Raw genomic sequence first — 24,679 nt, forward strand, 5'->3', positions numbered from 1 at the left:
GAAGCAAGGCTTCACAATACAGGTAAAGTAAAAACCCAAAATTTGTTAATTATTAACTATATCATATGATATATCCCCCGCCCCCCCACCCTTCTCTCTCTCTCTCTCTCTCTCTCTTCCCTTTTCTTTTTACTTTTTTTTGTCGTTTGTTGTCTGGCTGCCTGTTCTTCTGTTAAGGCCCTTTTTCTCTGGAATTACCACAACAAATGCAAAATCACACAAAAAATTAAACTTAAAACTTAAAATTCTCAAATGTCTTGGAATTCCCAGGACCAATATCCCACCAGAATCAGTATCGATAACAGGCAAAAATTGTTGAGATTCTCAATTCCCGGGATTGATGAACTTTTTATATACGTAATCTAGTTTGTACAGAATCCTCAGAGTATGAGTTCTACTTGCGCTTGGACAATTTTTTTCCATCTGTCTCACTTTCATTTAACTGCACCATATGTATAGAGAATATGAGTGGTCCTATCATTTCCGTGGGGCAATCCTTATGATACCCTTGTTTCTGATGAACAGTTGCCATTGAGGACAATGTACTGTGGCCTATTACTGAAAAAGTCTTCGAGCTACTTACATACCACGGAACCTATTCTGTTCACTTGGATCTTCACTAACAGTCTGTAGTGGGGGACCATGTCAAATGCTTCTGGAAATCTAGGAATATGGAATCTCCCTGTTGCTCTTCGTCCATGGTTTGCAGGATATCATTTGAGAAAAGGGCAAGCTGAGTTTCCCATGCTGGTTTTGTGGACAGACAATTTTCTGTATCAAGGAAATTTATATTCAAAGACTTAGAATATGTACAAGAATTCTGCAGTGTACTTACGTTAAGAATATGGACCTGTAATTTTGCAGGTGGGTTCTTTCGCCAATCTTATATACAGGAGTCACCTCCACTTCTTTCCTCTCACTTGGTACTTAGCACTGGATAAGAGATTCAGCATAAATACAAGCTAAACATGGGGCAAATGCTGTAGATTGCTCTCTGTATAATCGAATTGGCATTCTGTCTGGACCTGATGACTTATTCGGTTTCAACTCCTTCAGTTGCTTCTCATTGACAGGGTGACTGTTTCAGTGTCCTCCATAGGGGAATCTGTGCAATGGTAACGTAATGATATATCTATATGATACATCTGTGTAAATGATTTTTTAACATAAAATTTAAAATTTCAGTTTTTATTTTGCTATGTTGTATTACTGCACCAAACTGGTTGCCAGATGACTGGATGGTAACCTTCGACCTGCTTAGTGATTTTACATGGGACCAGAATTTTCTCAGCTTCTCAGCAAGATAATTCACTAAAGTATCAGAGTGAAAGCTGTTGTGAGGTTTCTTATGGTTTCTTGCATTGATTTTTTTTTTTTTTAGCCTACTGATTTCTACTAACTTTTGCTTGTTGACATTTTCACATTGTTTTCTGACCTGAGAGTGCAATAATCCCTGTTTTCTCAGCATTTTCAGAATTTTGTTAACCACAGTGGGTCTTTTCCATCCTCAACCCACTTAGTAGACACATACTTCTTCAGAACATGATTTGCAGTCAGTTTAATCTTCGCCTATAATTCTTCTACATCCATCATATTGAAACTAAGTGATGTTCTTTCACACTCTAACAAGTAAGTAGGCTGCTAAAAATTGATTATCTGCTCTTTTCAGCATAAATACTCTGCTAGCATTCTTGATGGTTTTATTATCTATTGCCTCTATGGATTTATTATGCATTGTCACTATGATGAGATCATGATCACTAATCCTTGTTTCTATACTCACACTGCTGATAAGATCAGATCTGCTTGTAACTACAAGGTCTAAAATATTTCCATTGCATGTGGGTTGTCGAATCAACTGCGCAAGACAGTTTTTTGGAAATGTGTTCAGAACTAATTCACAAGACTGACTGTCCATAACAGATGCAATGAACCCATAGACACCCCAGTCTGTACTCGGTACTAACCATGCACGATTGGGGTATTTCCATGCTACTGAGCGTATATTTTCTTTGCATGATTCAGAAATGGTTACAGCAGAACCAGGTGACCAGTAAAAACATCAGTTGATTCACATAGGCTGGTTATTTGTGTTCAGATGCCTTCAGTTAGATTCAAATTCAAACTCAATAGACACAAAATTTTTGTCAACTACAGTGAACACTTCCTCTCCTATGGCATCTAACCTGTCTGTCTGATGTATGTTTCATGCCTCATTAAATATGTCGGAGCTTTTTACTTTGGGTTTCATACAGCTCTCAGTTCCAAGAATAATTTGAGCATGACAACTTTCCTGAAGGGCAATAAATTCAGGAACTTTCTTACGAATGCTTCAGCAATTTATTGTTAAAATTTTGACAGCCAAAGTGTCTTTACTTCGTTCGTGATCTGATTTTGTTCTCTGTGTATGAATTGAGAGCATTCACCAAAGGATCTCAAACTATTGCCTAACCTTAAAAATGTAAGAAAATCCCAAGTGCACTCTATGAGTACTCTGATAGTCAACTGGCTGCTTCTGTACATAGTGCACTTCTGGCCTATCAAGGGGAAGTTCTCTTCAACCAATAACACAGCTCCAGAAATCTGCAGACAAGACTGTCATGGAATTGACAGAGCCTCTGGTTGAGACACCCCATACAGCTGCTCCAAACCAAAGGACCCGATCAATTCTTGGTTCGATATTCCAAACTGTGAACTATTCTTGCATCCCATGAGTGAGGCTAGCAGCTTTCACCATGTCTTCCAGCCACTCATGTGAACTGAAAGTGGTTCAGATGGCTCTGAGCACTATGGGACTTAACATCTATGGTCATCAGTCCCCTAGAACTTAGAACTAATTAAACCTAACTAACCTAAGGACGTCACACAAAACTGAAAGTGGTCTCAGAACCCTAGCATGAGACACAATCTGCAGATGAGTGTACCCTGCACCCTCAATACTTGCAGGAAGGACCTCCTCCACATCTCGGATGGAACCTCCTGGAAGACATACAGAGCACATACTGGATTTCTTTCCAGCCCTTGATGATATTTTCTGAAGGGGCTTCATAACATGGCTAACCCCCCACCCCCCTCTTGTGTGCCTGCTTGGACTCTTCTGTAGGAACCAGTTGTCCACTCACAGGGAGAACAGGTGAGAGTAGATGGCCAGTCCTCATATTGACTCTCCACCTTGAGTGGTGTGAATGCATTATCCTGCAGTGATGTCAGATCCCCCTCATCATGCATGCTGCAAGATGCCTTGGTAGCAGAGCCTGTGGGCAAAACAAGCATCAACTAACATATTGCATGCAACATCCCTTTTTCCCCACCCCTGCTATACCCCAAGGCAGCAGGCTGCATATGGATGATCTTCTGCTGTTCGCAAACTGTGGCCATCTCCTCCTTCATTTGCACACAGAATGCACATACTGAATTGATCCTGCTACTGTTAACCTGAGGCTTAAAGTGTAGAAGCACACAGAAAAAGCTAAATGCATAACTAGCTGCTCTCCTGACATATTGCAAGTGCAGCTTCTGCCTGATTGAGTTGTCTCCAATGGTCACTAGTTGTTCAAAATAAATAACAACAGTGCTATAGACTGCATGAATCTACACTACATAGTTAACTAAAATGCAAGATAGAACATGTGGGACTGGGTCAGGTGTCAACTCCTTCCCATTGCCAGTATCTGTGATGTATGACACCTTTCCCAACTGAATCATTGCATGCATTCTGGCCAGAGAATATGTAACATCATACTGATAAGTGGACTCATACTGACAAGTTCTTTGTAAATTTGACTCAGTATTGTAATCACTGTTTAATATCCCTGCCAGTGGACATTGCAATAGCAGAACAGAGGTACTTCAACTAAACTTAGTCAGCCATGACCAAAGACACCACCACGAGGTCACAACATCGCATCTAATAGCACTTTGGATCTGGGCTAGCGGCTGTGGGTGAGTCTAACATTGTATGCCTTATGTGCTCATCTGTATTGTGCCAAATTAGTTTTCAGACTTTGACCCTACTTTGGACTTGCACATTCTGGTTTGAATTTTTGGTGTTTGTTGAATACTTCACTCATGACAATTTTTGTTTTGTTCATGGATCCCACATTTGCATTAAGTGCGGATTCTTTAGTGGCGAAGAGTTCTTACCCTATCATGTTTTTGGCATTTAGATTATTTCTGTCTTGTGAATCCCAAGTTATTGGAATTGTGGCAGCAACAGCTGTCACTACAGCAGCAACAGTTTGCATCTCAGCAGACACAGCAGCATTTACAATAGCAACAGTATGTGGATCAGTAGGAGCAGCTCTTTTGCAGCTCATGTCTCAGCGACAACAACTATAACCACATCAGTCAGTGGTTGCAGCGTAGCCACTACCGACATTCACTCCCTTCAGCAATGCTTTAGACAACTAGGATGTCTAACTCTGAGGTTTTGACTTGTGTTGTCATGTGTACGGCTGGTACTAACATTTTTGGTTTGGATGACTTTACTAGTTTTGTTTAATTTAGTGTTCACACAGTGCCTTTTTCTGATCTTGTCACACAGTGCATGATGTATAAGGAAATTTTTGAATAAATGATTGGGTGTGCCTACAACTTTGTGGCTCATATTTTCCAGAAGTCTTCTGCAATGCCTAAATTTTGCCAATCTCACTCACTTCTGTTTGTGGTTTGTGAGGTTATACAGGAAAAAAATGCCCGACTTCAGGACCAAAGTGCTATCTCCCCTGACTCCATTAGTCAATGGCTAATGCCTATGACATTCATTAAAAAGCTAAAAAGATTGTGGTGATATAAAGTTCACTGTTAACTCACAGTCTAACATTGCTCTGTAGCCACTGCCTCGCCAAGAGGTGCTGTTGTCAAAGCTGACTGGGAGGGGGGAGGGGGGAGATATTTTTCAAAGATTGATTTAAAGAACATTTACCTTCGACTGCCATTTGATGAGTTTTCCCAATAAGTTGCTGGTTTTAAATATGCCTTTCAGCTTATTCAGGTACATTTATTTACCATTTGTGGTTGTGAGTGCATCTGCCATTTTCCATAAGAATTTAGAACAATGATTCAGGGTATTCCACACTGTTTAAATTATTTGGACAATATTATCATTATGGTGATGACTCATGTGGAACATTACAAGAATCTAGAATCCTCTAAGTGGCTGCAGGAAAATGGTTTATGCTGTCAGGTGGAAAAGTACAGTTTCTTCGCTCCCAGCGCCAAATACCTGGGGCATATTCTTAGTGACAAGGCTATAACTCCCATGTGCAACAACATTTTCATGATTGGCAACTTGACAGCCCCTCTAAACTTAAACAGTTGCAGATCTTTGTGGGTAAATTCACATACCATGTCAAGTTCATTCCTGAAGTTACGCAGATCGCACACACTCTCAATCAGCTGCACAAGAAAGGCATCAATTCTGTGTGGTCAGCTTCCTGTCAGCAGGCTTTTCAGTATGTTAAGGATGGTATTAAGGCAGTTCTGTACATGATGCCATATAAGCCGGCTCTGCCATTAACACTGGTGGTGGAAGTGTCTAACTAGGGACTTGAAGTTGCTTTGTTGCACAAATTGTCAGACAGTTCAGAATGACCAATTGCCTTTGCCACAAAGACACTAAACTCTGCACAACTAAACTACTCCCAGATTGAGAAAGAGTCTTAAGCTAATATTGATGGTGTCAAAAAGTTTCATGTATATTTTTATGGCAGCGAGTTTCACCTGTTGACTTACCAGAAACCTATGATTTTCTGGTTTAGACATCAGTCTAAGTTCCCAGATAAAATGTCCAGAGTCTGCAGCACTGTGTGTTGTTTTTAAAAGGCTATCTCTATGACATCCATTTTCATCCCACTGTTCAACATGCCAATGCAGACACACTGTTCTGCATCCCTCTTGGTCCCAATACAGAATTTGATAGCCATGAAATTGTTTGTTGTGCTCTGATTGAGAGCTCTAAATCATTTGGACGAATTCCCACTGTCTGTGCATGAGGTCACCGGGCTGTCATCCTGTGACCCGCGCACCGGGCTGTCATGACGTGACCCTGTCTGTGCAGGATTTTGTTGGTGGTCCAGAAGAAGTGGCTGGAGCATATTTTCCAACAAGCTGATCCAGTTTTTTGTAATTATTTTGTGCTGCGCTGCTGGCTCATTGACTCACAGGGTGTCTTGACATCTGGCTGCCGGGTCATCATTCCACCCCTCTCTCCAACCACTAATTATTCAGCTCCTTCATGCATCACACTGATGAATAACATGCATGTAGGCATTGGTCAGCAGCACACCCATTGGCCCAGCAAAGATGACACCAAAAACATATGCCGCTCCAGCTGCGCCTGCTCCCTCAATCAGGTAGCCTCAGCACAACCTTTTTTGCCATGGCCGTGCCCTGACAACCCGTGAGAGAGGGTTCACATAGATTTTGCTGAGCCATTTCAGGCAGTTATGTGGCTGTTGGTGTTGGATGCCTTTTCCAATTTCGTGTATGTGGCATGTCATCCACTACCTCCCTTGCCACAATCCATGCTCTTGAGAGGATTTTTGCCATTGAGGGGCCACCTTGTACCCTAGTGTAAAACAATGTACACCAATTTACATCACCTCAGTTCGAGGCCTTCTGTCGCTACAATGGCATTGACCATCTGACAACTGTATCTTTCCAGTCCACCTCCAGTGCACAGGCTTAACAGATGGTCTGTACCTGATGGTCCATACCTTCAAGACTCAGTATTGGAAGGCTTTGCAGACATCGTCAACTGAGGAAGTCTTGCACAGGATCATTGCGACATATCGATTCAGCCCTATCAGTGGAGTTAGTCTGGCCTAAATTCTACAAAGGCACAGGCATTGCACCCTGTTAGACATCTTGTGTGCAGGCCTGACTATGAGCAGGGTGCCTCTGTCTGGGCTCATGCATTCTGACAGCATCCTGGATTGACCAAAGGGATTGCCATTGTCCACAGGGGCTGTCAACTGTTTAAGGCCGCAGCCTGCTCCACCACCATAACTAGCTCTGGCCACAATTACCATTGCAATTGGCACCCCTGCCATTGCCTCCTCCTTCTCCTCCTCGACCACCACCTCCACCACCACCACCACCAGATGCCAGAGTCAGCTCCAGGCAGGTTTCCCAGCTCCCTCCCATGCCCCCTCCATTATGGTGTGACCTCTCCCTTTACCCTTGCTTACCTGTGGTAGGTGATGGGATCATGGTTTGGGAATCTATGGAGATGGAACCGCTCCCTCTGCCCCACCGATCCCTCACAACAATGGCACAGGAACCAGCCATGAACTCCTCTGCTGCCTCCTCTGCTACCTCAGCTGCTGCCTCTGCCCTCAGCCCTCAATGGAGCCTCCTGCCATGGTCACCTTGAACTGATGGTCTTCGATCCGTGGCAGTGAGCAACACCTCCCCCCCCCCCTCCCCCTCTACCCCCTCCCACCCCCACCCCACCGTCAGTAGTACCAGCTGGGTCTTTTTGGCTTTACATGCCAATTTCATGTGGGAGGAATTTAGTATCTGCACTAATAGGCTTTAACAATAGCAGGGCAAAGGCATGACAGCTAGACCATAAGATCACATGATCTTATCCGATAGCAGTGTGGATGCAAGTGAACAGCCATGACCCAGTCTAGTATTGTTTGCTGTATGCACTCAGGTGTATGATGCCTAGTTTGTATTTAAACTTTGACACTGCTTTGGAGTTAGATATTCTCTTTTATGTTATGAGTGTTTTTTCAGTACTCTTCTCATGGCAACTTTGGTTTTGTTCACGGGTCTCGTGTTCACATTTGGTGCAGACATGTCTGCTGAAGTAATATAGTATACCTTCTCAACCCATTAAGTTTTGTTTAATTTCGTCCTTCCCTTCTGGGTGGTTTTTTTCCCCCTCAAGCAGTGTATATAACTGGCACATTGATTTGTAGTGAACCACAATTTAACAAAATTTTTAACTAGTAATCAGTGAGGTTTAGTTGGGGATCAAGGAATGATCCGGAACAACTACTGAATGAGCAAACAGACTTGAGATACTCTTCACTTCTTCATGCTGCTAAATTGGCTGATTACCCATTAAAAATTTTGTTAAATTGTGTGAAACTGTAAAATTTTGTTAAATTGTGTGACACTGTAAATCAGTGACACAGTTATTTATTTGTTGTAGTGTCTTACGATTATGACTGTATTATTGTATAGATTTAGAATTAACAATTTGTTTGAAGAGTGTAAATTCTTTGCTGTTTACCTCTTGTACTATTATGCAGAGCATTTTTTTGACAGTATTTCTAGACATTGGGCTAATAACCCAAAATCTACGATGCCAAACTAAATAAACAGTGAAACAATTGGCAAGTGAGCGTCTTGTTTTCCATGTAACAATAGTAATAATAATAATAATAATAATAATAATAATAACAATTTAGTGTGGCTCACCTTTCCACTACAGATCTGTTACAATGTCTTGTTATTCACTTTGAAACATGAACAGATATAACTGTATGTAACCCCACTCACTCTGTATCCTTCCTTTACAAGGCTTTCTTTATGAGTCTATTATCAACCCAGTTCAACTTAAGAAAGATATTAAATATCAGCAAAACAATTATATATAAAGACATACAATTTACATAGTGTATGTTCTGTGTTGAAGTGAACTTTAATTGAAGAAGATATTCTTCTATGGTAGGGTGCCCAGACGTCCCGTATTTTACGGGATTGTCTCTTATTTAGCGGGATTGTCCCTTATTTAGCTTAAGTGTCCAGTTGTTGCGACAAAACACATACAGGACTATATTGCCCCGTTTTTCTTTAACCATTCCTTGTATTTTTCAATAGCCCATTTTCAAGTAACATGTAGCATAACCGTTTGGAGAAGAAACGTGATCATACCCAAAGAATAAAGAAAATACACGATTTGATTAAACCAAACAGAATGAGGTCTATCATTTTCAACTTCCTTTATCTCAAGATAACTGGTGTAAAAAATTTTAGCTCATTACTGCAGTTGTGATAGCTCTACCAAGCACTAATGTTACTGCAGAATGGTTGTTCTCAATCACAAATACTTTATGAACTGCTGAAAAGAAGAGGTTTAGTGTGTAAACTGTTAAGGAAATAATTATAACTAAGCTTCATTTCCTGGATACTTCATGAGTTGATTTTTATAAAATTCCTGTTGGAAAAAATCAAACTTCTACAAAATACAATAAACAGCATTTTCCAGAAACTACCCATGCTGAAACTCGCCTGCCAACTGAGATTGAAAAATAAGTACCCTATGTAAATAACAGTAATGTACTACCCTTGTTAAAGGGTACTGTGCTTACATGTCACAACAACAAAATATTTACTAGATTAGAAATGGAAGGCATTTTGATGTATCTTTTAGTGTGAATCTTAACAAAATGGTACGATGATCTGTGCGGTTGTAGCATAAAGCAACAAATCTACTAAATATAGTAGGCCTATTAACAAAGGTTTATAATAATAACCAAACATTTTAACTTCTGATTTGTGTCTCATATTTTGATTTTGGAAATCTGGTCACCCTATTCTATGGAGAATGTTCATCTATTATAATTAGCTTCTAAATACCTTTTTGCACTGTATAGAAAGTTTGAGATTTAGAAATCCTTTAATTCCTTTCTAAATGTGGCTGTCTTTTTAAAGCTTCTATTCTGTGTGATAGTTTGTTGTGCAGGATAATCCGGCACTTGGTAGATCTTTCTCAATTAATTTAAGGCATTTAATTTCAAAATGGTAATCATTCTTATTTTGTGTATCATAAGTTGTTCATTTTCTTTAAATGATTTAATGTACCCTTTTTTTCTTTAATTGTTATATGATTGTGCAATTAGACTATTATCAGGTGTCCTATAAAACATAAGCACTATACATTCAGTGTATTAGTGATCACTTAAAAGTTAAACATAATAAGTCAGGTGTCAAGGTGTCCTAGGAGTAACATAATTTACTTTACAAAGAATCAATGGGAGATTATGCCATACAAGTCTCTGCACCTGTGTGTATTTAAATAATGACCGCCATCATTGTGCTTAAGTGTGTGTGTGTGTGTGTGTGTGTGTGTGTGTGTTGTTGTTGTTGTCATAAAATTGAAATCACTAGCACCATTAGTATGAGTGCATATCACAATTTTTTGAAATTACATGTAAAACATCTGCACTCACAAGCACAATGACAGTGGTCACTATTTAAATATACACAGGTAAAGAGGCTTATATGGCATAATGTGTAGGCAATGAATTTTTTGTAAAATAAGTTGTATTAATCCTAGCACATGTTAAGATCTGATTAACTTTAGACTGACTGGTAATACATTAAATGGATGGTGCTTCTGTTTAATAGGATACTTGATAATTTGCAGTTGTACACTGAATAAAGAACAAAATGACAGCTGTGGATGCAATTTCAGTTAATATCCATTTTTTGTTGCTGTCATAAGAAAAGAGAATTTTTCTTCCTGTTTAAATCTATGCAAAAAGTGTTTGTTGTATATTAAGAACAACATTAGTCCTATGAAGTTACTGACAAGAACTCCCATATGAATGTATCACTGCATTGTTTAACATCATCTCTGTCCTATTTTTGCAGATTTCCAAATGTGTTTGAAACCATTGCTACTTCTCTTCTTCTCAATGGCTCTAATAATTAGCTATTCACTTTATTCTTAATCATTCTAGCTACTCTAGTAAAATTCTGTGGTGAACAGTGTTAATGCCTCAAATAGATGTAAACTATGTGTACGACCCAGCCCCATAGTCTAAAGCAGGGGCGGGCAGGAATCCTGTATGTGTGCGGTGCACTTGCACGCGTGCAGTTAACAGGTGTTCTGAGTGCACACAGGGGCAAGCTGGCCACCCACTTATCTCCCCTCCCCACCATTCCTTCTGTCCACTCCTTCCTCTGTAATGCATTTTGTTTCCTAGTTTGCTTTATTGAATGTTGGAAAAAGGTTAGTAGGAGTGCTTGAAAGAAATCATGGTTTGAAAGAGTACCTATTAACTACGATACATTTTATTTAATTATCACAGGTGGAGCTTACAATACGTTTAATATCTGGAACAAAATTTCTACGTACAGACAAGCGCAAACAGTTACGTAAATTTTCATCACTTATTTTTGCTCTTAACCGAGGGTTATTAATTCACCAAATGGTTTTCCAGCTTTCGCGATATTAAGCGCAATTTTATAACTTGCACGTACCACTGGGCTATTATTGTTATTGTCCTGAAAAATTGAAAACAGTGCTCCATAAAATGTTAAATCAGTTAGATGAGAGACATGATGAAAGAAAGTCGCAGATCTCTCGTGACAACAGCAACTAGTACAGATTCATCAAATATCGTCAGATCGCTCTTCTTAAACTCAGTCAATTTCCCCAACCGCTCAGAATCTGACAATAATTTGTACTCCTCCTTGTGAAATTTATTATAATGGCCTTCAATACTAAACTTCTGCTGACCAGCGAGAATACTGCCACATATTAAAAATTTCGAATTTTCACGTTTTTGCACAAAAAAAAAAAAAAAAAATCATTCTCCCATTACTTTTTAAAAGATAGCAAATCTCCACTTCTCCGTTTCCTTGTTTCACTCTGCATTTTCCGGTTCTTGAAATACAACATTCACTACGTAGTGGTCGCTTCGCATCAACGTCCGCGACTTAGCCTGGCACTAAACTGCCGCAACCTGCCGGCTGTCGCCACTGTCCCATTCGACGATCGCACGCAAGCAGCACACGTGCAGCACTGTGTGCTCATGGGCCGCGTGCACCGTTTGCCCACCCCTGGTCTAAAGCATCAAAAACTGCATTGTCTTTGGCTGATGCTGTACTACTTCTACTTTGGAAACTAAACTGTGCTTTATTCAGGAGGTTGTATTTACTCAGATGATTCATTAGTCTATCATTCATAACCTTGACAGCATGAAGAGAGGCCTGTAATGCCCTACATGTTCTGCATTACCTTTCTTTAGCAGTGGCGGATTGCAAAGACATTCACTTAGGGTGAACATGCCATTAAAGATCCAATGGTGGTAACTCCCAGATAGTTAAGGTTTGTTTAGGCTCCAGGTCTGTTGCATTCCAGTTTATTTGCCAGTCTAACATGGGATGCACATTGTCTATACTGCACACAGATGCTCCGTCATTATGCTATACACCAACAAAATATTCATGGTCAGGAGTCACTTTGCAGATGCCAAACAAATACACATAATAGTAACTGCAGCTTCCACATTGTGAAAGGTTGTCTATGACCCATTCCCTTAGACACTATATATATAGTAACTGGTGTAGGGCTTCCAGATATCTACTGAGAGTATGCAGCAGACATGAAATATACAAAAGCAAGTCACAACTCAAACCATTTGCTCTGTGGGAAACAGACTTAAATCTAGAAATAGATTTCAAAGTATCATAAGTGAAATCATCACCACATCAAAAACAAGTGAGCAAAAATGTACTGTGCACTTGGGTGACCACCATGGATGGATCCAGCTTCAACAAAGGCCACCAGGTGGCATGGTTAAGGGATGTAAGACATGGTGATCTAGCAAGTAAATCATCTTGGGAATCAGAAGAACCAGGAAAAAGTTAATAAAGTAAGAATTTCTTCTTGTTTCAACTGACCACTGTGATGTGTGTAATTGCAGTGAAATCCAAACAACAGCATATCTCCCATTATCCCCACTCAGCCCAACATCTTCAACTAGAGAGCAAACTTAAATCCACACATTGTAGCCCATTATTGTCCACATTTTCTGTGTTTTACAACTTGTTTTAGTACAGTGTATGTTATTTTTTACTTTATTTTTCTAACTGTATTGAGATAATGTATTTTCCTTTATGTGTTCCTGGCATTGAATAAGTAACTAAATTGATGATTTGTCAAAATCTTGTACAGCACAAAATTCATTGTCTTCAACTTCTGTCGTAATAAAGCATTAAGCAACAGATAACAGTTACATGCTTTTTAAGCACACCTAGCAGTTCACAGCCCCATCAGTCTCTGGAAAAGGCTTTGCAATTAAACATTAACGGGAAAGACTCACCATTCAGGTTATTGCTCCAATAATTCCACTGTTTCTTGATGAGGAATCAAAATGAAAAATCAATTAATGTAGAAGTTTACTATGAAGTTGCCACTATCCAATTTTATGGATTTAGGACATTGAACAACTGATCAGAATTCGTAATAAACTGATTCTATGACCCCTGAGAACATTTACATGTTGTTGTTGTGGTCTTCAGTCCTGAGACTGGTTTGATGCAGCTCTCCATGCTACTCTATCCTGTGCTAGCTTCTTCATCTCCCAGTACCTACTGCAACCTACATCCTTCTGAATCTGCTTAGTGTATTCATATCTTGGTCTCCCTCTACGATTTTTACCCTCCACGCTGCCCTCCAATGCTAAATTTGTGATCCCCTGATGCCTCAGAACATGTCCTACCAACCGATCCCTTCTTCTTGTCAAGTTGTGCCACAAACTCCTCTTCTCCCCAATTCTATTCAATACCTCCTCATTAGCTATGTGATCTACCCATCTAATCGTCAGCATTCTTCTGTAGCACCACATTTCGAAAGCTTCTATTCTCTTCTTGTCCAGACTACTTATCGTCCATGTTTCACTTCCATACATGGCTACACTCCATACAAATACTTTCAGAAACGACTTCCTGACACTCAAATCTATATTCGATGTCCACAAATTTCTCTTCTTCAGAAACGCTTTCCTTGCCATTGTCAGTCTACATTTTATATCCTCTCTACTTCGGCCATCATCAGTTATTTTGCTCCCCAAATAGCAAAACTCCTTTACTTCTTTAAGTGTCTCATTTACATAATTACCATATATTGGAATTGAGAGAAGCTTTCCATTGTTTGTGACAGCGTCATCAGAGTAATGTGGGGTCTCATTAAATGGTGATAGATTTTGTTATTTAATAATAAACCATATTTATATTCTGTAATAAATTGTGACCGAATAGTCTGCAGAATCTCTTATGAATAATATAGTTTTTTCCTTCAATTATAGATGCACCCATCCACTACTAGAGACATAACAGTCAGGGAAACCATTAGATTTGATGAGATAAAAACAAAACAAATGATAAAATCAGCTGTTCCACATAATTACTTTGAAATTTTCTATTAAATTTACAACAATAAACATTATTATTTTCTAGGGAGACCAGTTAAGCATGGTGATCATCTTGCCGAAGGAGAACAATGGTCTTAAGAAACTAGAAACAAAGCTTGTCGGTTTGAATCTACCTGATATTCTGAACAAAATGCGTAAAGTTGAAGTGAATCTCTACTTACCCAAATTCAAGATGGAACACAAAATAGATTTGAATGACAGTTTGAAGAAAGTGAGTAAACATACATTTTTTTTCTTTTAATATATTTCTATTTTTCTATGCAGAGCTTGTTTACGTAAAGATTGCATCTTTGCATATAGTATTTTTCATTTATTTAAAAAACATTATTTGTGGAGAAAAGATAATTTTATATGTATGATTATACGTGGTTAATATTGGTGAACTACAAAAAAATGTCACCTTTCTCAAGTGGGCACCTTCAGGTGTTATGCAACAGGGCTATCACCATCTGAATAGTTTTGGGTTGTCCAATGCGCAGCCTCTTTCATTCTTTTCTTTCTTGTTTTATTCATTTACTAGGTGATTACCCAAAGCTGTACAGTTACTTATTCATCCAGTCTTTTGTAAGATAGGAAAAGGAGAGAACTCCTTCTATAGTACAAAAAAATTACTTTATTTGAAGTGTTTACATCCTGCCAGAATGTCCTTACAACATTTTTACTTTGTTTACCTATTTTTAAAAGTATAAATACAGTATCAGGTTATCAGATAAAATCTTTTACAGATTCATTGTAATCTTAATTTAACACAGAACTTGATTATCAACAATGAGTTTGGTTTCCTCTCCATGTGCAAGAATGAATAAGTTATTGCGTGAATCAACTCTTAAGCAAGCAATGTAAAGTTACCTAGGGGAGAAACATATTGATCTGATATCAACTCCACAGTACTTAATAAACTCCTCCTGTAATTCAGTGATCATAGTATAGAGCACATGCATCAGTGGGAACTGTTATTTTTTAGAGTTAAAAGGGAAATTCATTATGCTGAGTACTGTTCATAGTTCATAGTTCCAAGACTGTTACCCCCCCCCCCTTTTTTTTATCAAGGGTGCTGCAAAGTTGCCTAGTTACATAAACCTTGAATATGGCAGAAATTTTTCTACTAAACTGTGACATAAATAAGATTGGGAGTGTCAGAAATTAGTCTTGCAAGCCTGAAAACTGTGGATCTGACACTAATATTGATTGTTTTTGATTATTTTTCATACAGCACTCTTTTGCAACCCACCCCTGTTGCCACAGGTGAAACGACATATAGTCTGTCACTAGAAGATCTAGCAATCTAAAAAAAATTGGAATTTGACACTAATTTCAGTCAAGTTTGATTATTTTTGTGTATCACCTTGTGTATCAAGTTGTGGAAGATGATGGTCAGCTCAAGCGTTTTTCATCTTCCACTGACTCCCAGACATCTTTAACTCACTTAATCTACTCAAATGATCTAGCTTGCTTGCCGAAAGCCTCCCTTAGCATTCAGTAAAGTCAGCTGTATTTTTATGGAGCTTAAAACAAAACTGAATTCAGGTCTCTTTGCGCCTTCAAGTGAACCATTTTGAAATTCTCAGATCTGATAGAACACTGTGTGAAGAAATCAGCAACATTCATGCTGACCCACTCACAGTGACTCACTGTGGGAGACTGGCAGTTGAAAGACACGAGAAGACATGCCTAGCAGCAGTTGGTTGCACTGCTGATTGGGTGCAATATTCGAATGTTTGAAAAATTTGGGTACCAACTCTTTTACCATTCTTCTTTTCATCGAATTTCACTTCCCAGTACATTGAATTTACTGTAAATAGTTCCCATTATGATGATTATTTTATTTTCACAGTCTCTTGTATGGTATCTATTACTTTCAGTACTAATTTAATATGGTCAGATAATGCAGCTTACCTTTTAATTATTTAAAATGCCCAAGAGTGTCATTATCTGTGTCACTGTAAATAATTTCTATCACCATAAATAATTTCTATTTTTATTTATTTATTTTTATTTATTTATTTATTTATCCTTTGACAAAGTACATTGTATGGATCAAGGTATATTTTCATTTCCTGCATCGACAGGTACATAGTTTTTACTGTCTACTGTTTAACAAAAATATAAATTATTACAAAATTATTATAGGGCTATTTCATATTAAATTAGATTTTGTACAATTCTTCTTTTGATACAATAATGGTATTGCAACTGTTTTGAACTGTTGTGCACATACATTCATTAACACTGTAATAACAGTTTTCTATTAGAAAATTTTTGAGACATTTGTTGAAAATATTTTTATTGTTTATTTCTGTCAACGATGAAGGGAGTTTTTCAAGGGCCCTTGGTCCAGCATATGAAGGCCTTTTTTTTTCAGCTTATGGAAGAGGTTCTGTTTTCTTGTGTCATGGTTCTGTTGTGCATTATCTCTAGAGTATTGGCAGAATATTTGAATTTTGTCCAACAGAGGAGTTTGTATAGGTATATACTGAGTGATGTTAGTATATTGAGAACTTTAAATGCTGGTTTACATGAATATTTCCATTTAAGTTTGGCTATCATTCTTATGGCTCTTTTTTGTAATTTAAATACTTTATTAGTGTTTGTTTTCGATGTACCTCCCCAAAAAATTATGCCGGAACTTAATGTCATATGAATTAATGCATAGTATATTGTTTACATAATGCCTGTATCTTATAGGTAGCTGAGTTTGTGCAGCACATATAGGTTTGCGCTGAGCTTCCCCCTTGTATATTCTAAATGCTTATCCCAGTTTACATTTTCATTGATAATTATGTATATTTGGTGTCCTCTGCTATGCACTCATCTATGCATACATTGATATCTTCACTGTGAAAGTTTCAAAGTCTAAAGTTTACGCAAAAGTGTTTTAGGAATATTGTTGTGCAGGTTTAATTCAGTAAATCTTTGGATGGCATTATTTACTTTTACATTGGCTTTTATTTCTAGCTTTTCTGTATCTTTATCCCTGAACAGATGAGTTGTGTCATCTGGATAGGTAACTATACTACCATACTTAATCATATTTGGAATGTGATTTGTGTGTAGAATGAAGAGTATTGGGTCAAGAATGGAGCCTTTTGGCACAGAGAAGTGTAAAATTCTTGCTTTAGATCTTATTTTTTCACCAGTAGTTTTTGTAATTTCAGTATATTGGCTCCTGTTTGCCAGGCATGAGAGAATCCAGTCTCCTGCATTTCCTCTTATGCCATGTACTCCTAATATTTCTACTAAAATTTTGTGGTCTACACAGTCGAATGCCTTTGTTAGATCCATAAATACTCCTACACATTTATTTTGAGAGTCCATGTTTGTTATTACATTTTCGATGAGATCTATTACTGCATCTATGGTGCATTTATCTTTCTGGAAGCCAAACTGATTCTTGTTGATTATTTCATATGTCATCAAAAAAGCAACAAGTCATATAATTTTCCGGATTGTATTCATTCCCCTTTTTATGTATTGGTTTTATCAGTGCTGTCTATAAGCATTTTTGAAAAGTTACTGCCAGGAATGATGAATTGATTAGTTGTGTAAGAGGTTTCTTGAGTTCCTGCATATGGTGTTTAATTTCTATACTTGATATTCTGTCAGTTCCACATGACTGTGTTTGTTTTACTTTTTTTATTATCTTTAGTGTTTCTTCTACTGTCACTGGGAAAAGTGCCATTGTTTTTCCCTGGGGATTAATAAACGTTTTCCATGTGTTATTGTATTTTTTCTTATTTGTTTTTTCTTTTAATTTTTCGCCTACTGTGGCAAAATAGTCATTGAAGAGATTTATGATTTTATTCTATTCAGTTATAGTTTTTTTGCTGATCGTGAACTGTATTTTGCTATGTTCCTGTGAGGTGGAGGGCTTACATACTGTTTCTTCTTTCTGTTTCACAGTCAGTTACTAAATAACACCCGAAACTAACTCCGAGATAAAATCTGCAGGTGGCTTATTTTTTTCATCCAGATCTTTCTACATTAAGTTGATGATCTTCACTTGAAAAAGTTATATTTTATGAAAATCACTACAACACAACACTTACTCAGCATAAGTAAATTCTGAAGATCAAACAAATACGTTTTTACTTCAGTATAACTTCAGAAATGCATAAGTTCTTGAAACTTTGTGCAAATCTCCTAAAACGAAACATCACAAACATGCGATTAGTTTCTCTATAGCACTTGAAGTAAATAAGGTTCACATTGTTCATTTTATTTCTTTTTTTTTCATCATTCCATAAAAAAGCTAGTTAATGTTTATCATAGTCTACAGCATCACTGTTTCATTTAAGTATGATAATGTTCTGATATACAGAAAAGCTCAGCACTTCCAGCAACACTCTATGGTGATGGCTGTACATGAAATAAACATCCATTATGATCTTATTGTATCCAAGGAAGTAATAGTTAACATTCTAGCAAGCTTACCAACTAAACCCTGTGTTCACCCACAGTTAAGATTAAACATTGTGTGCTACATCAACACGTGTTTCACTATTTCAGATTTGTTCATGTGGGGCTCCTGGAATTTTCTTGTCTCAGTTAACAAGACAGCAGAGTTTATACCGTAATATTGGCTAAAGCAACTCATATTGTGGCTAAAGTAACTCAGATTGCTTGAAAGTGAACTCTTCATCAACCAGAATTTCACAAACCAGCACTCCATTAACCTAAGAACAAAATGTATTTCATCTGTTGGTGCGATGTGATCTGAAGCAACACTAAAATCAACGTCACTTGCCTCATTATATGGCCCATATCAGATCAGTCTCTAAATGCTGCCACCGAGCGAGGTGGCGCAGTGGTTAGCACACTGGACTCGCATTCGGGAGGACGACGGTTCAATCCCGTCTCCGGCCATCCTGATTTAGGTTTTCCGTGATTTCCCTAAATCGCTTCAGGTAAATGCCGGGATGGTTCCTTTGAAAGGGTACGGCCGATTTCCTTCCCCATCCTTCCCTAACCCGAGCTTGCGCTCCGTCTCTAATGACCTCGTTGTCGACGAGACGTTAAACATTAATATCCTCCTCCTCCTCATCCTCCTCCTCCTCTAAATGCTGCCAATGCTAACAGTGTTACCTTTCTTTACAACCACACAAGTACAACACTACACTGCACAAACACTAATTAATGTCATCCACACATTACAGGTGTACACTTATCACTTCATACCAAGCCAGATTAAGGCAACATAAGTAACTTCCTCAGTTACCTTTCTGAAGGATTTCTGGTTGGTCCCTAATACTCTTAGCACTAGAATGGAACTGACTATGATGTGATACGTACAAGGGCTAGTCATAAAGTTTAGATTATCACTTCGGAAAAAATCAAGGAGCAACCATGAAACTTGCCCTAGCTAGCCCATAGATGGCTCCCAACTGTCCCACGAACTTCTAGAAGCTTCCCCTCAACCCCTTCCCTATCTCTCATGTCTCTCCATCCCTCACCCCACCCCATCCCATACCCTCAGCTCACCCCAGTACACCCACCGTGGACCAGGTAAGAGCTGGCAGTCGACTGAGCATAATGTAGCGAGACAGGTGTGTGTGTGTGTGTGTGTGTGTGTGTGTGTGTGTGTGTGTGTCTGTCTTTATGTGCATGTTTTTCCTACACACTTGAAAAACGCAGTACCTTGTACCTTTTGTATGTATACCTATCGATGATGCAGTGCTTCTGTCTTTTGAGTCATCTCTTTTATTCCGAAATAATTCTGTATTTAGAATAAGCATTATAAACAGAATGTCTTTGTTTTATGTTTTGCTTTCAGTCACTTTTATATATGTAGCAGATTAAATGTATGTTTTCTACAGGCGTGGCATGTGATTTCCATACTAGCGAAGGCTGCAACAGTTATTGATTGGAACTAACCTAGACCTCGGATTATGCTACAGATCAGTCTGTCACCACAACCTAGATCTCAGGATGGGAGGGAGGGGTAATATAACACTCTAGCCAAACATTTACATACTGTTTCTTCTTTCTGTTTCACAGTCAACTACTAAATAACATCTGAAACTAACTTCGAGATAAAATCCATAGGTGGCTTATTTATCCTCCAGTATCGCATTTCCCAACAGTTTACCACAACAAATCACACTAAAAACCACATTTTGGAGAGATTGCTAATGCATTATATGTTAGCTTTGCTGCATGCTTAATGTTTTTGCTATATGCATTTCTAAACTCCAAGTGTTTAGTGTTTGGTGTGCTCAAACCACAGTGTTTATGAGTTCACGTGACAAAACAGTGACATTTTCATGTCATGGATTTTGTGCTGCATTTGGCAGACATGAGCAACCTGGACAACTGCCATGGTAATTTACACACTCTATTTGTTGTATTTATGCTTAAATATTACAAAAATATGCATTTTAAGTGATAAAGCACACACAACCACTCAGCTGTGTTGCCATTACCCTGTTAAAAATGCTTGTATACTCTTGTATGGATTTACACAGTTTTTGTTATGGATTCATGTTTACATTGGGTCTGGGTGCACTGAGTTCCTTTGCTTTCATCCTAACCGCATGCTCCAAAATTTTACCTGGTAAATTGCACACTGAATTCATATTGCGTTGTTTTTGAACTTGTGGTATGCTGCTGTTATTTGCAAGAACATCAAACTCACTAAACCTGTGCATGACACACCCACAAAAAGAAACTTGCTCATTACCTGCAGTCAGCAAGCAAGGAAACTAAAGTAATGGGACATATTTCCCGTATGGAGTATATTTCACATGCTTTTTCCTCTAATCATTCATGAAACTCTCACTAGGTGGGGATACTTATGTTATGTACTGTAGTGCACTCGGGCAAGACATTTGCAAACTTATTCCAAAGGTGAATAGAAAAGCCAATGGAAAAGAGAGAGAGAGAGAGAGAGAGAGAGAGAGAGAGAGAGAGAGAGAGACAATCTAAAACTATAACAGTAAATGTCCATTAATGATGCAACTAAGTATAGTAGAGATATACAGAGAGAGGGATTCTATAGTGAAGTTTCATTCACTTTTGATGTAACCAGTGTAATATGAAAATTGTGTGGAGGTTGGTAGGACACACTGAGGCTGAAACATCAGAGCCTTCGGGACACTCATAAGAGCAGTACTCAGGCCCCCAAACCTCTGTTACATAGAGCTAAGCACATTTTGAGTTGTACCCTTAAGGCTAGCTACTACATGTTCGAAAAACATTGCTTGATGTCACTTGTCAGCGATTCTAAAAAACTGACTACCATTTATTAAATTTATGTGGGAAATATGCAAAATGTGTTTTGGTAATTTAAATTCTGTAATACATTACTGAGAAAATTTTTTAATATAAATTTTGGGGTGGCTCCACCTGAGAACTTTTAATTACAAGCTGTACTGGTTGTCCACAACTTCAAGCAAAATACTGTATTTGAATATTGACAGTGTGTTTCTACTTAAATTCTGTTATTTTAAAATAATCACTAAGTCCTTCCTAGGAATCTCACATTGGCAATAATATCAATAACTACTGCAATTTATGTAATTGATGTTTATGTAATATTTCTTTTTGTGTAACAGCCATTGCCCAATATCTAAAAGACGTGTGAAGTTCTTGTAATTGGTTACTGCAATGAGAATATGTTCTTCCACGCCATAGTACCCAATATTTTTGCTTAGTCTTCAAACAAATTAATTAATTTTTAGTATGAAATATATTGTGGAAAGGGATATCAGAATTCCTAGCACAATAGTACTGATTTATTTTTTTGTGCCCACCATTATATTAAAAAATAAATAAAAAAACTTATTGAAAGCTAGAACTTCCTAGCCTTAATGCTGTTGTTCTGAACTTACAGCTGGGTATGAAGACTATGTTTGATGGAAATAATGCAGATTTTACTGGTATCAATGACTCAAAACCAGGCCTTGTTGTTAGCAAGGTCTTACACAAAGCTTTCATAGAAGTGAATGAGGAAGGCACTGAAGCTGCAGCAGCAACTGGTATGTAAATTCCTGTATTTATTTTTATTCTCTAGTGAGCATTATGGTCAATGATTGTCAGAGATAGTATGAAGTATAAAGATTTTGTTGTCTTGCATGACACAATGCATGCATCAAGTAATGCTGATTTGTTAGTCTGTTCAAAATACATTATTATACATCTACATCTACATACATTCTCTGCAAGCCACCGTACGGTGCATGATGGATGGTACTCTGACAGTGACTAGTCATTTCCTTTCCAGTTCCATGTGCAAGTAGAGGGAAAAAAAGATGACTCTCGATATGCCTCTGTATGAGCCCTAATTACTCCTATCTTATCTTCATGGCCTTTATGCAAAATGTATGTTGGTGGGAGTAAAATCATTCTGCAGTCAGCTTCGAATACCAATTCTCTAAATTTTCTCAAATGTGTTCTTTGAAAAGAACATTTGTCCTCCCTCCAGGGATTCCCATTTGAGTTCCTGAAGCATCTCTGTAACATTTGTGTGTTGTTTGAACCTGTTGGTAACAAGTCTAGCAGCCCGCCTCTGAAGTTCTTCAATATTTTCCTTTAATCTGACATGCTATGGATCCCAAACATTCCAGCAGACTCAAGAATAGGTCACACTAGTGTCCTATATACAGTCTGGTTTACACACGAACCACACTATCCCAAAATTCTGCCTATAAATCGGAGCCGACCATTCGCCTTCCCTACCACAGTTCTCATGTGCTTGATCCATTTCATATCACTTTCCAATGTTATGCCAAGATGTTTCAATGACATGACTGTTTTGAGCAGGACACTATTAATGCTGCATCCAAACTTTATGGATTTGTTTTTCCTAATCATCCGCAGTAACTTACATTTTCCTATATGTTACACAATTCACATCATTTAGACTTTACACTATACTATACTGAACCTTCAGTTAATGAAATAATGGCTATAATATTCTTAATTTTTAACTCAGACGGTATGATCATGATAATGTTATACAGAATAAGTTGCTAAGTATTGTTGAGATTTCACTTCTTTTTAGAACTAGTATGTAAGTCTGTAAGTTGTTATCGCTGGTTGTCTATGCAGTGACACTCCTGCAATATTCATTCTGTAGAATATTTCTTGTTTCTGTATATAGCGTGTTCCATGCAATTTATTTCCTCACCTCAAATTCTATTCTCAATCTTTCTCTCTCCCCACTCCAACTCCCCATCACCTTATCTCCTCTCTCTCTTATACTCCACCCTCAGCTTCATACATCTTTTCCTCTCCATTTACAACTGCTTCTATATCTGTGCTCTGCAAACCAGTGAAACATGCATGGCAGCATGCACACCCAGTTGACAACGAATAAAGGTTTCTTTCTGTTCCAAATATGCATGAATTGCAGGAATAACAACAACTTAACTACTTCTGTGAGCACTGTAGTTAGTACAACCTTATCTTCACTGCCCTACAGGAGTGACATGAAGGAGCTTGTAGTATATTCCTATATTACTTAGTTCTTGAAACATGTAAGCAAGCTTTCATATAATAGTTGTGTAATGTTCCTGCTCACATATATGATCTAAGATAAACTTTCAGTTCACACATTGTATTGTAGTCCAGAATGTTAATAAGTTTATTACAAGTAATAATAAAATAATTTTTTGAGTAGTTAACAATATATTAATGGTATTAATTCTACTTAACTCGATGAATTGAGGGTGTCCAACATTGTTGATCAAGCTAGTAAATCATTCTTTTTCACTGCAGTTAGTAATGAGATGGCTCTTTTGGAACAAGTTACATTCTTGTGACATTAGAAATAACCTTTACATAATAAAAACTCTTTTCTGACATTCTTGATTTGTTTATGGTTTTCGCACTTCTCACTTACATAACTTTTCATTAGTAATCAGTATTGCAATTCACTGACAAAAAACTGCATCTAACTCACAATTCTAGTAACTCCCTCCATGACAGCAAACTCTTTGGTCTAATATTGGTTATTGACCAAAGTCGTTAAAAGGAGCTGAATTGAAATTGACTATAGCTGGAAGGCACAATCATGTTACTAAGGGAGCAAAGTGAGGCAGTGGCTGGTGCAACAGTCAATGCAGCAACACAAATAACTACTTATAACTGCAATAAGTTTTCATAAAATGATTTAAATAGTTGATTTACATGTTCAGATGTTAGTAGTGGATGAAGAGTGCCACTCACAGGATTTTCACCTTTTGCATTTTCAACATCATATTCCAGAACTGCATGTTAGTTAGTTTCGTGTTCCATGGATCATTTGCATGGTAAATTGTAATGATGTGGAATGAGTAATATTACATTCACATTGCAAATTAATTTGTAAATATGGCTACATGCTGAACATTAATAAGACTTTTTAGAGTATAGAAGTGACTTCGTAATTCCTACCCACCACCTTTTACCCATCATAATAACAGAAATTATTCGGCAGAACAGGAGGAGTTGTCAAGGAGAAACTTTTTCAGTTTGTTATCAAATTTGCTTTTCTGTAGACATTTTATATCACTGGGTAAGTT

The 24,679-nt window shown here is 37.9% G+C and overlaps 1 protein-coding gene across 2 annotated transcripts in view; it reads left to right on the top strand.

Annotated features, from left to right (window-relative positions):
- LOC124596242 (serpin B8-like) overlaps nt 1–24,679 on the top strand; it is a 211,746-nt gene that overhangs the window by 95,444 nt on the left and 91,623 nt on the right. For both annotated transcript variants that reach the window (XM_047135304.1, XM_047135305.1), the window contains exons 6-7: nt 14,206–14,391; nt 22,009–22,153. In XM_047135304.1, the coding sequence (XP_046991260.1) occupies nt 14,206–14,391; nt 22,009–22,153 (331 nt within the window). The remainder of the gene's footprint in view (nt 1–14,205; nt 14,392–22,008; nt 22,154–24,679) is intronic.

Source organism: Schistocerca americana, chromosome 2 (genome assembly GCF_021461395.2).
Source record: "Schistocerca americana isolate TAMUIC-IGC-003095 chromosome 2, iqSchAmer2.1, whole genome shotgun sequence".
In the NCBI taxonomy this organism is placed as follows: Eukaryota; Metazoa; Arthropoda; class Insecta; order Orthoptera; family Acrididae; genus Schistocerca; species Schistocerca americana.